This window comes from Candoia aspera, chromosome 1, assembly GCF_035149785.1.
Source record: "Candoia aspera isolate rCanAsp1 chromosome 1, rCanAsp1.hap2, whole genome shotgun sequence".
NCBI lineage: Eukaryota > Metazoa > Chordata > Lepidosauria > Squamata > Boidae > Candoia > Candoia aspera.
Window position 1 is genome coordinate 90775473 of NC_086153.1, and position 13999 is coordinate 90789471.

Genomic DNA, 13999 nt, shown 5'->3' on the forward strand with positions numbered 1-13999 from the left:
AAGCCAGACTGCTCACTTGAGGGAATGATATTAAAGGCAAAACTGAAATACTTTGGCCACATAATGAGAAGACAGGACACCCTGGAGAAGATGCTGATGCTGGGGAGAGTGGAAGGCAAAAGGAAGAGGGGCCGACCAAGGGCAAGATGGATGGATGATATTCTAGAGGTGACGGACTCGTCCCTGGGGGAGCTGGGGGTGTTGACGACCGACAGGAAGCTCTGGCGTGGGCTGGTCCATGAAGTCACGAAGAGTCGGAAGCGACTAAACGAATAAACAACATGGTTTGTTTTGTCTCCTTTTTAGAGCTATGTTTTCCTTGCACCTCTGATACTTACATAAGACACCAGAGGAATTCAGAGAATAATCCCCTCCCCAGTAAACTATGTATCCCTGTTCATGATAAGCCACAACTGCAGTTAGACAACAAAAAGCTATTGTTGTAAACTGTGGTTTACTCTCCTAAAACAAACTATTCATTCAAATTCACATATTACACTAAGCTAAAAATAAGCCACATAAAGAATATGGAACAAACTGTTACATGTATACGCTCAGCTTAAACAACACAATGCTATTTCTTCCTATTTTAGACTGCATCTTTCAAATTTATTAGTTTGACACTAGATGGTCTTTCTCTAATACCAGATGTTTACTCAGGCATTAGAAGAATGCCCGCCACAAAGATGAGCCAGGAGGCTCTGTTAATCAACAGACTGAGTTCAGTATATTTATCCAGCTTGTAAGACTAGCCTTTAAACTCTTCAGCCCAAGGCAAATAAATGATGGAAAAGGCTATGCAGAACTAAGTAAGTTCCTTTTTTTCTGTTTTTCTTTGCTCTTCTGCAATCTTAGCTCATATATTAAATGAGTTGTAAAATATGTTTTCATATTGTTTGGGTCCTTGTATTCTGTCCTATTTGACCAAGCAAATTTTCTGTTGTTTGATTGGTTGGATCTAATTGGTTCATCTCTCCTCCTTGTATGTACAAAAGGGAAGACATCTCATTCAGTCCCATGGAGGAAAGCAGGAAAGACAGATTCCATAAAACAAGTTTTACCTCATATGCAGGAATGTGGGAGGATATCAAGACCAGGTGTGGATGGAGAGAATGCATCCCATTGGGGTATTCTTGTGAAATAGTTTGACAAAATCTGTGAGGCAAGTTAGGACAAGAACTGCTACAAGTAACATTCCTTCTGTACAAACAAAAAGTTAGTATTACATATGGAGTTTTATGATTATATAAAATGTTACATAAATGAAGTCCCACTTGGAAGTCTCCCTTCCTTTCCTCCCCCACCCCAATCCAATGGAGTGACTTAGGAAGGGGTATATTTTTGATGTGTTCTAATGAGGGTGATATAAAAATATTAGTTGGGGATATTATGATCCAGAGTCTTGGGGTTGGGGCAGAATATACATATTTTAAATAAAACAAACAAGGTGAATGTGGACATATTTATTTATTTGTTTAATTGTTATCCCACCTTTATTACTTTTATGAACACCTCAAGGCGGCGAACATACCAAATACTCCTTCCTCCTCCTATTTTCCCCACAACCATTACCCTGTGAGGTGGGTTGGGCTGAGAGACAGTGACTGGCCCAAGGTCACCCAGCTGGCTTTCATGCCTAAGGCGGGACTAGAACTCTCAGTCTCCTGGTTTCTAGCCCAGCACCTTAACCACTAGACCAAACTGGCACCAATATAGATTGGTGAAGGAGGCAGTGCTCCACTGAGGTGTTAGAAAAAATCTAGAAAAGGTTACATCTGTTCCTCCAACCAGTGGCATCAAGAGAAAGTGGACAGAAGCTAAGCCTGAAGCTCCCGTGGTGCTCCCTTTCCTCTTGCTACTTCCATGGTGAAGACGGCAGGGCTTATGGCAACAATGGCAAACCCCTGTTAGCTCTGGATTTATGGACATAACAACTCAGTGGTAGCCAGGGGAGGCAGAAAAATGTATGCCAAAACCTCTGGAGACCCACTTGTCAGTCAGTATGGATAATACTGGATCAGATAAACCAATACTGGACCTCATTTATTCTGGGGCAACTCTCTAGGTTCTGTATGCATCAGCAGCAGCAGCAGCAGCAACAACAGTAGCAGTTCTCTGCAAAACAGAACAGGAGCCCTGGGCTTCTGAACCAGGGTTGGACAGACAGGAAAAGCCCTTTCTCTTGTCCTGAGGTTCTAACTAAATATGGATCTCCCTGTGACTGCTGCTTAAGAAAGAAAAGGCAAACATGGAAGATCCAAACTATGATCAACATGACATCACACTTGGCCTTTGAAAACCATCTTTGCTGAAATCAGCACGGGCAAGTCATCATGCTTGCTGCATGATCCCATTATTTCCTGGAGATATTATGGCTCCTCCCTGAATTTCTCGTGCTTCCAGATGGAACGTTCTACCAGTTTAGCAGCAAATCTGCCAGCTTAGATTCCAAATCCACGCCCCTAATATTTCAGAGACTTCCTTTTCTTTTTAATTAGAAGAGAAAAAAGTTGTGCACTCATCTTCAAAAGGTCATCTTGAAAGGTCAGATTGAAGTCTCCCTCCAACATTACACCAGCAGATTTCCTCTCATGCAACAGGATTTCCTCTGATGTCGTCTCCCCCAACCCCCCTTCACAATTGTGTGAAACCAGCATATTTGTTCAGGAAGCTTCCCAGAACTCCCAGAACAGATCAGAGGAAAATGCAAACATGGGGTGCAGCTGCTGCAAAGCCAACAAATCTTTCTGTTCCAGTAGCAGAGAGAAACAGCACTGTGTACTATGTTATCTGCTGTTACCAATCCTTCCATTACTGAATCTCAGAAACAGTTCTTGGAAAGGAATACCATACTATTGCCTGCAGCAGCAAAGTTTCCCTGGGTCACCAAGCCACACCGCTGGAAGACTCCAAGGCAAATGTTTCAAATCAGACTGTATACAAATCTCCGTAGCACCCATGAACAAAAGATGCCTCAGAGACCTTTCTTGGCTGACTCAGAATAGATTAGCTGTGGCACCGTGAACAGAGGCCCTATTATGTCACCAGCTGTATCATCATAGGGCAATTCATCAGTCGTAACACAGGGCAAGCAATTTTCTCTCTCAGACTGGACATTGTACATATAATTTGCAGCACATAAATTGAACCCTGCCAGAGGAAAGGAAAGACAAGAAACAGAGGGAAGGGGAGAGGACAAAGAGAGGAAGTATGTTTTCCCTCCTTCCTCTTAGGGAGGGCAAAGCTAAGCTATACAATAGGACCAGACAAACCTCTTCAAATTTTACACCGTTTAAGAAATACAGCAGACAAGCAGATGCTGGGGAAATTGTGCCACAGCCTATATATAGCTCTATTGTCAAGCTCCCATGTTGAGTTCAGGATGCAAGGAAACTCTGCTTCTGCCGCAGGACAGGGGATTTTTCTTAGTTCAGGCAGTGAACAGGATAAACCAAGGTTCCCTTCTATTGCTCCTATCTAGCTCTGAATTCCTTGTAGAAGCTTTTGCTGACCATCTTCTTTCCATATGCAGAAGAGACATTTATTGGAAATGGCATTTACCTTTCTGGTAAGGATTTCACAGAAGACAAGATGAACTGCTTCTCATCTTCTAATCTGAAGCCTGATGCTGATTTACCCTGTTGAGAAATCTATTTGAAAAGCACTCTTTCAATGAAAGCATTTAGAGAGAGATATTAAGTGGCGTATCTAAGAAGAAGCACAACCCCAAGGATGATAGGTGTATACTCCAGAAGAAGAGAAAAGACACCAGAGCGCTAAATTCCTACAGGAGGTATAGACTACCTGCTGAAGGATGAGGAGAGGACTGAAGATGACGCCATTCATAGAGGCAGAGTAGAAAATAAAATCTGCCAAGGTCTATCCTCCCAACCCAGTTCTAAGCCATCTTCTAGGAAGGTTCTCCTCTGTATATTGCTTCCCCTTGATTTTTTTCAACAAGTCAGGAAAAATAAGAACAAATCAATGAGCAACTGCAATTCATTTTTTGAACAAGAGGAGAAAATAAATTGCTGCATAGTTTGACCCTTGGCCATGAAATGCTCTGTGATTTGGGGCATTAACATCTCTTAGTTTTAGCTGCCTCCAAAGGTTGTTATCAGGATACAACCGGGAGGAGGAGAGAGAATGTATTGTCATTATCACTATCATATTGTCATTATCATTATCATTATCATATTGATATTTCATTTTTCATATACATTTAAACTGCAATGGGTCTTCCTGCATTTTCTTTTTAATGACTCTACCTCTGGGGATGTACAGGTCAGGGGCACATTGATTTGCTCAGAACAAAAGAAATTGGTAATATTTTTGATCAATACCAATCCACAAACCATTGACATTTACTCCCTATATGGTTGGATAAACTTTTTAAGAGCTCTCTGTCAGATTGAATTCTCAAAGCTAGTGGACTGGATTCAGGTAAATCAGTTTGCTGCTGTTGATTTGCTGCTGATTGCTCTATTAAAAAGGCAATCATATTTCATCAAATTTAATAGTCATAACCAGATCTGCAACAAGACTAAAATTAAAAGTATCACACCTTATCTTGAGAACTTTAGCAGTGACTGCTAAAATCCAGTGAGGGCTGTCAAAATACAGAAAATGCTTTTTCTAAGGAGGAAAAAAGGCACTTGGTACAAACACAGAGGTAGTGTCAGTCACAGCACTGGGAAGTACGAGACAAGATCCTGCCACTCCGCGTCATCTCTTGGATCCCTGTTCCCTTCATCTAGGTCAACCTGCATTGCCATCTAAAGGAGGTAGGGGAAGAGATTTGTTTTCCTATTATCATTATTCAGTCAGAGGAGAAAGATGGAAAAGCAGGGACTGCCAGGATGAGATTAACAAGGCCAGGGACTGGCAATGAGGTCCCTGGTGCTGGGGCTTGTTTCTGAGCAGATACTGAGGCCCCTAAAGCGCACCTCTGCAGATGCACTGCTCTCCTCAGCACATGCTTAAGCACTAAGCACTGTTATTGAACATTATTTTTGGGACAGAGACAAGGCTTCAATAAAGCTCTGCATGCACAGACATGAAAGCGGTAGACATCTGGTAGAGGGGAAAAATAATACCTTCATTAAGAATTGAGCTGGTAATCTAGCCTGGTCATGGATAGACTGGGACAAACGTGGTTGAAATCCAGACTTGTAAAATCCTGAGCTCCATGTTCCACTTAACCAAGGTGGACGAGCTTTGAATAATTCCTCTGCAACATAAATCCCATTCAACTATATTGTATGTTAGTTTCAAAAGGTAATTATTTATGCTCTCTGTATATGGCTTTTTCATTGACAAGTTATACTATTAATTTAAATATATCTTTTCATTTATAGCCAGTTCTAGATTTTAAAAAGCTGTGCAAGATTCCTAAACAGAAGAGAATCTATACATGAATCAATGGGCCACTCACAATTAGACACACAGTTTGCTCTTTATAGACATGCAACGTACAAACATGCAACTTGCTCTTCTAAAAAAAGGCAATCCTTCCATCATATTTAACTGTCATAACAGTTAAAGAAGAAGATTGGCATGAGTTGTTCAATTTTCTCTCCTTGTTCTTCTTACCACAACATTTGTGATACGAACATGCCACAGGGGTGCAAATAAAAACTTCGGCCCACACATTCCTGTCCCGGATTGGGTGAAAAAAGAGACTGCAGACCAGGTGTCAAGGCTGCAACTAAAGGGGCAACTGCTGGCATCCAAAGGAAACTGGCACAGGCAGAGAGGAGAATTTGTAGGAGCAACAAGGGATGGGGAAGAGAAGGGATGACTCATTCTATGAACTGTATTCCACTCCTGCAATCATTTTATGTGAAGTCTAGGAGTCATTCATTAGAGTCTGTTACTTGCAAGCCCCACGGAATATAATTACATTAATTTAAGAAGGCATCCATGTTTTCAAAGAGAGGAGAAGGCCATAATATTCTTACCACTTTGCTGCATTTGTGAAAAGAGGTTAAAAGCAGCCAAACCTTCTCCATTTTTCTGTATCATGTCATTATTTAAAAAGCTATTTATTTCAATATATTTATTTTAGACTTTAGTCTTTGGGACTTTACTTGCTCTGCACTCCTACACATCTCAAACATTCTTGGGAACCTAATGATGCTAATTCCCAGCTGCTACAGTCAAAAATATGATATCCTTCCTTACTAATAACTGAAGCAAACTTACTTTTGCGCACCACCAGTCTCTCTCGAATAAATTTCCGTAGACATTTTGCTTGCCATCTTTCTTCTTGCTCTTCATTTTTTGCTTTAAGAGCACTGGTGGTGCTGTGGGAGTATGCAGTTTTTATAGGAGTTAAATAGTCCAAGTCAGTTGCACAGGCAATATAGTATCGTTTCCAAGCACCATATTCATTCTTTTCAGGAATATATGGAAGAAACCACCCTAACTTAAGGCATTTTGGCATCCACAGACAGTCCTTTAGTGAAGGAAGTGAAAAAAATGCTTTATTTTCAAAGAGAAGTTACTGTATTATCAAAGCTTATCAAATCAAGTAAAGTGTGGCTAATTTTTGATGAGATAACATCAGATTTGTATGAGAAGCAGATCTAAGGGACCAATGTACACTAATATCTGCTTCTCCCTTTTCCTTGATTTTGAAGGTACGTGCAACCTGTTTTATTTAAAAGAAATTTAAAGATAATTCCTTGGAGTTTAACTCAGGATCCTCATCATCTCGCTTAATTTAAATTGGAGATGATGACTCTCATACCATAATAGCTAAGTGCATGGAAATAGAAGAAATCTAGAAATAAATAAATAAGATAAATAATAAGGAAATAAATAAGAAAATAAGAGACATGGAAGCAAGGCTATACTTCAGTTCTAACAGTTATTCCATACGTATGATAATTAGTGAATAGATCTGATAGATGCCACCTGAATACAAAAATAATTATTGCCTGTTACTGTATTGGTAGGATCCCACTTTAAATTTGAACAAGGCCAATGAATTTTAAACTTTGCCAGAAGGATTGTTTGCCCCCCACTTGAGGTAGTTATAATCTGATTGTGGAAGGATCTCTGTAAAAGATATGGGTAACATCTAAAGCAGCAGTTAGCAAACATTTTGGTCTCAGGATCCCTTTACATTCTTAAAAATGATTGAGGATCCCAAAGAGCTTTGGCTTATGTGGGTTATATCTATCAATATTTACTGTATTAGAAATTAAAACTGAGAAATTTTTAAATGTTTATTTATTTGACTTTGTAGACCTCCTGAAGGTCTACCCCACTCAAAGCAGTACTTTGAGAACTGCTGATCTAAAACTATTATATGTTCTCTTAATAACCTGTAATATGAACCCCGTGTCTTAAACGCTTGATAGACATCTTCTTAGGGAAGAGCTGTTGTCAGAGGAGAGCCATTTAAAATACTAAATGGCTAAGCCATAATGTGGTTTGCCAGTTTTGGACTTAGCATGCTATGTGAATATAGTCCCTGCACAGACTTAAAAGCTGGGTAGAGAAACAGTGCTTAACTCTATTACTGCATGACTCTGCTCCCAAATGCTCCTTCCTTTTAAGCTTTTGTCCCCATAGGAAAAGATTGGGAAAATTATTTGCAATAGCTATCAGGGAAAAAATTCAACATCTCTTTTTTGTAATATCTGTCCCCTTTATATCACCATCCTACACACATACTATACAACACAAGCTGATTTTTCTCCTAATAAAGCAATTACCTATCTATTTGCAATACATAGTATAGGCATTTTACCAGGCTTATGGCAGCTATTATTGGTTATATATGCATGACTGTCTACTTGGCAAGGAATACACACTAAAAATATTACAGCATTCTGCATTTCATTATTTTTCCCCATCCTATTCATTGTCTTACTTCCAACCTATTGTCCCCAGTCACCCCTGAGTTATCCATGTATCTAATTTCCCAAGGATTTCTTTTCAGGATATGATGGTACTTGTGGAATTCAAATATAAGATTAAATGCAAATATATTTCTAGGAGCTGTTGTGGAATTTGTTGAACTTAAATCACACTAGTTACAATAGTGTGCATATCAGATATTAAATTTATGAGATAGGATTTAACATCCTGAAACTATATCTGAAAATCATTTTTGGCCTAGCATAGTTTCTCAGCCTGGATCTTCAGATTGTGTGTGTGTGTGTTTATTTATTTATTTGCAAGGTACCTACTTGTCAAATTCTAGGTGACTTACAGTATATAGTTCTCATATCCCTGATAATTGGACATGCTTGTTGTTGGGAACTGCAGTTCAACATCATCTAAGGATTCAAGGTTGGAAAGAAATGGCTGTAATTAAGGAAGATATATCCTTGAAGTAACAGAAATGGGAAACTTTACTTGGGAATGTTGGAAACATTTGTGCCATTTTAAACCAATGAGCATAAGAACATTTAACTTGGTGTTTAATTGCGATGACTACAAAGTGGATCTGTACAACTCAGTTCTTGTTGAACTCGGCAGGGATTATTCAAAGGTGTAGAGGAGGGATGGTAACCTATCGTTTTTGAACGTTGTTGAACTGCAACTCCCAGGATGTCACCATGGGTCACATATTCTGGAACAGCTGGGAGTTGAAATTCACTTGGAGGACCATGGTTCTACAACTCTAGCATGTAGGATCTTTCCGTTCATATAGTTCTAGCATATAGGATCTTTCTATTCATGGAACGGTTTTAAATCAGCAAAGGCTATTACAAATCCAGAAGAAATAAGATTATTTTTGTAAGTTCTCTCACTTGCAGCTCGTTACATCATTCCTTGGAAGAGATTTGTGATAAAAGGTTTAGAGGTGTCAGCAAGGACACAGAATTGGCGAGAATCATCTTGCATCTTTCTATTGACAATAAGGTTGTCATAAGAGGTAATGAATAAGAGGTAATGTTCCTTGTGGAAATGTAGTATTTCTGATTTTTAGAGCCAGACTAACTGTGAACCACAGCTATTTATGTCCCTCAATGTACAGGACAGAAGCAATATCATAGAGTACTGCCTGTGGTGGAAAGGAGTGGAATGTTCATCAGTTTCCCCTCCCTATGTATTTCTTCCCCTGACAACTTCTCTCATGCTGCTCTAGAAGATACCTCATTTTCCAGAGTGGATCTAGGAGTGGATCAAGGCTCTAGCAGACCAAACAGATGATGATGATGATGATACCTCATTATTTTGTCAGTTGGATTTTTTCATTGCATCAAAATCTTTTTGTGAAAGATTCAATTTGCTAACATAAATCCTCTATCGCTGTGCAGAGCCAGAGACTTTATAGACAAAGTATACAAATATATACCAGGAGGGGGCCACATAATGTCAAAAAACAAACACAGCTTACTACTGCCCCACCTCCACCCATGCCGGGCAGAACTTTGCACAGGAGTAATAGGTGCTAAATAAGGATGTATTTTGAAAGTATACACATTTTCTGCATTGAAAAATTAGCATTGGCTCATCTGAGAACAAGGCGCATTTTGATACTACCTGTTCAGTTAAAAATTTCCAGTGCCAGTTGATTTGGGCTGCAGCACAAAGATCCTTCGGACTGAGAAAGGAGAATATATACAAAGAAATAAAACGTGGCAGCAGAGTGGTGAAATCTACATTGGTCAGTGGGATATTTTCTACAAACCATTTTTCAGCACACCTATGCAACAAGGAAGGAAAACAAAAGAAGATTAAATGAATTATCAGATCTAGGGAAATACCTACATATATTGCTAGAAGAGGACTGAAAAATGTGAACCGTGGCTTATGTTAAATACAAAGCCACATAATGTTTTGAGGTTCTAAACATTTCACAGGTAAGCCATGATTTTGAGATTTCCCCCTCCCTCCCTCCTTTTCCCATCTACCCAACTTCTCAAGTTCCCTTCATCTCTTTGTGGCAGCATCTTCTGAGGCAGGGCAACATCACTATTGTTTGTCAGTGTCTGTGAATTGACACATACTTATAATCTACAAATGTAGGAAGCTAGTGGGCAGGTTCAATATTAGGCAAAGCCAGCCCTAACGTTAGGTATCCTCAGGCCAAGATCTTAGGCACCAGAGGCAGACCTCCACCTGATGTTTTTTTTTTCCATTCTGACCTACTTCCCCCCATATCTTTGAAAGCTGGGCTATGCGTGGCACAAAACACATCTTACATCTCCCCTAAGTCTTTTGCTACCATCCCTTATGGGATAAGACTTTATCCTGTTGCCAGTATTGAAATAAGATTAAGGTGCCAGTGTCACTGGCTTCCATAAATGAGATGGAGGAAGTGCCATCTCATATTTGCCTAAGAGAATAAAATTTGTTTTGCTGATCCAAGGTTGGGCAGCAACATAAATACATTCTTAGGTAATCATCTACTTATGTATTACATGTTAACCATGCCACTATTCTCCTCAGAGTTGGTACTGTTTTTTTAATATGCTTATGGCTTTATAAACCTGGGGCAATTTTACAGATTATAACTTGACACCAGCTGATTATAGGATTGGATACCACAAAGGGCAAACATTGGTGGGGTAAATAATTCATTTTATAGGAGGTGCCCTTGCATAATCTACTTTTTATTCTCACAAAGCATAGTACTAAAAAAAAGTGGCTCACTTACTTCAACTGTGATTTACTGCACTTGCTCAGTATCAAGAGCAGAAATTGTTTGCGCTGTTTGTCTGTCCACAAGTCAAACCAGTGGCTTACAAGCCTGATTCTTTCCTGATAAAGCTAAACAAAGCCACAAACTTATTTTTTAAAATAACAAAGACAGCTCAATAACTTACAAGATTAGACCATTCCATGTATAGTACCGCTAGAAGTTTTCACTGCAGGGTCATTTTATAACCTTATTATAAGATGCAGCTTGGATAAGAATCTGGGGTACTTAGACATTGGTTAACTTTAACCTTTAAAGCCCTACATGGCATGGGACCAGGTTACCTGAGGGACTGTCTCATCCCCTTAACATCGACCCGTCCCACCCAGTCATGCAGAGAGGGCATGCTGCGAACCCTGCTGGTAAGGGAATTCCACCTGGCAGGGTCCAGGTGGGCCTTCTCTGCAGTGGCACCGGCCCTCTGGAACATTCTGCCCCCGGAGGTGAGGCAGGCCCCTTCGCTCCAGGCCTTCCAGAAGAACTTGAAAACCTGGTTCTGCTGCCTCGCCTGGGGTGGGACGGGCACCAGTTCTTCTTGGGGGTGGCTAGTACCATAGATCTCTCCCCAATGAATAAGATCTTCAGCTCTTGGATTTTATATCTACTTCATCTTTATTTATTGGTTGTTATATTGTAATTTATATGCTTTTAATTTTTGATTTTATTGTAAACCGCCCAGAGTCCCCCTTTTGGGAGAGATGGGCGGTAATAGAAATTTGATAAACAAACAAACAAACAAACTTCAATTTTCAGCAGTCCTCAACATTAACTTCAATTCTCAGCAGCCCTCAACATTGGCTGTATTGGCCGCTGCTAATGACTTTAGCTATATCTGGAGGGCCACAGACCTGCTGCAAAGTTATGCTCTTGAACAAAATCCTTAACATCAGTTGAAGTTCTGGCTGGCTGGATTGTTCCCTAAAAAAGGCTGGACTAGGGGCAAACAACCTTTATTGTCTGGGGAACACATTGGAATTTTGAAAACAAATAACAGCCAACCTCACAAAATGGGCATCAGCCACAAAACATATACTTTCTAATATGCTGCTTTTTTCTCATGAAAAACAGGAACCCTTTTCCAGCCAAGCACCAGGCTGGAGCCCTCCACCCTTTTTATTTTCTAAGAGAGTCCAGGAGACCTAACTAGGATCCTAAGATATGATTAAAAAATAATAAAGATATTATTAATAAGTATAATGCTGGGAAACAACATTTAGCTTTGCAGCATGCCACCAGCATCCCATTTTGGTTTATTTTGTAATAGAATCTTGGAAAAAAAATTAAGCCAGGTAGTAGTAGTTCTTTATTATATCAAAGATCCAAAATGTGCAAACCAGAAAATTAATAAAATTGCTAAAACTGATGTCAATATGATTGATTGATTGATTGATTTAAATTTTGAACCTGCCTGATTCTGGGTGGCTTACATTATAAAATAAAAAGAACAATAAAAGCAGAATGTAAAATCATTGGGGAAAAAATCCTGAACATCCTGAAGGATAGACAGTCAACTCTATAAATTCCATAGGCAAGATAGCATAATTTGGAGACCTCTAGAGAAATGAAACACTTCTGTTCTGACTATAGGTATTGAAGACAGAACATGTCTGCATGGATGTCCTTATAGAGGATATAACGTAAAAGAAAATGGGCCATGGACGGAGCTGGTGTTTGTATAGGTTTTTCTTATATTTCTTTTCTTGTATAGCTATGAATAGCATATTAAAACATGCCAATGTCATAGTTCTTCTATATTTCATTATTTCAGTTTGACTTGTATCTAGCTACATAGAAACTGGCTACTTAAGGGAATCCCTCTTAGTAAGCAAGTCAGTGTTCTGAATTCTCTGCCTTCACTATGATTTGGCTTATCAAATCCCAAACGCAATAGAACTTGCTTTTGAGCCAAGTATATCAAGGAGGTTGATAGCAAATGTCAAAGCAGGCTGGCTAATCTTAAACTAGGCTACACCACACTTCTTTTTTCAAAGTTACATTCAGTTATAAATCAAGCTGACAAGTAACTTATTTCAGCTAAGACCTTTGACTAGTTTTTCATCCAAAATGTGCGTTGAATAATCTTGCCTAATACTGACTGTGGAAATTATCTCCTATCCTAAAGAATGCAAGATAAAAAAAAATTTGTATAAAAAGATGGTAAGCTTTGATAATACTAATTATGGTTGGGTAGCTATCTTTCTTTCTACATAATGTACATTACAGGTAGTCTTCATTTAGTGACTGTTCACAGTTACGATGGTGATGAAAAAGTAACTTTATGACTAATTCTCATATTTATGACTTTTGCAGGACCATAAAGCAAAGGAAAACTGAAGTAAGATCATAAGCACAGCAGTGGTTTCACTTGGTGACCACTTCGCTTAATGAGTTGCCAGTCCCAACTATGGTTGCTAAACAAGGACTACCTGTACGTGAATAAGGACAGAGATATAAATTGCATAAATCTTGCTTTCCCCCCCCACCAAATGAGTTAGGGTTCTTGATTGATGGTTGACAGTTACCTCTCCAAATGCACATACCCACATTGCAATCACAACAAAAATGTTGCACCAATTGATTACGTCTATTTATTTATTTATTTATACTTCACATTTCGTCACCACGCATCTCCCTCAAAAGAGGGACTCTGGGCGGTTTACAATAAAACTAAAACTAAATACAGATTAAAATACAATAAAAACAGTACCTCTTCAATAAAAATAGAAATAGAAAACATTCATGGTTTGTGGTAAAACTCTTTGGATATGAGATTGATTTAACAGATCTTGATTTTAGCAGGCAAAAAAGTAACAAGAGCTGTGTTAGGCAGCTGTATTTATTCCCAGATTTATGTTAAGAGTATAAACACCACAGGCCAAATGTTCATTAAAACGATCTTTGTCTGCAGCAGCAGCTGTTTGCTCCAGGAAACCCCTATGTTAGCAAGTGCTAAAATAATGACATATTCTTTAGGTTGAAGCCAGAAGGTGAGCAGAACTCAATCATTCAGTTTTTATTATGGTTTAGTGTGACGGTCTTCAGTTACAGGCAGAACTGGGTACCACAATTTCATGGTATGCACATGCTTGCTACAACAAACTGGCACATAGAGCACTTTTTTTTTCTGGAAACATTTAAACAACAGGCCATTGGTGGACAAGTGAGTGACGAAAGCTTTGGAAATATTAAATTGAAAAACAGAAGTTCAGCTGTTTAAATGTATTACTTGTGTAACTTCAGTAGATACTAACTCACCTGATTGTTAAGTGATTTGTTTTCAATTGGTGTCCATGAACTGAATCGTGTAGGCAGGATTTCCATTGTCTGATTCTGATT

At 39.1% G+C, this 13999-nt stretch overlaps 1 protein-coding gene across 1 annotated transcript in view; it reads right to left on the reverse strand.

Moving 5' to 3' along the window:
• ECT2L (epithelial cell transforming 2 like) overlaps positions 1-13999 on the reverse strand; it is a 47461-nt gene extending 33462 nt beyond the window's left edge. The window contains exons 1-7 of the mRNA XM_063294594.1: positions 13919-13999; positions 10622-10734; positions 9505-9667; positions 6205-6457; positions 5097-5230; positions 3562-3599; positions 1062-1290 (exon numbers count right to left, since the gene is read on the reverse strand). Coding sequence (XP_063150664.1) covers positions 1062-1290; positions 3562-3599; positions 5097-5230; positions 6205-6457; positions 9505-9667; positions 10622-10734; positions 13919-13984 — 996 coding nt within the window. The 5' untranslated portion in view covers positions 13985-13999. The remainder of the gene's footprint in view (positions 1-1061; positions 1291-3561; positions 3600-5096; positions 5231-6204; positions 6458-9504; positions 9668-10621; positions 10735-13918) is intronic.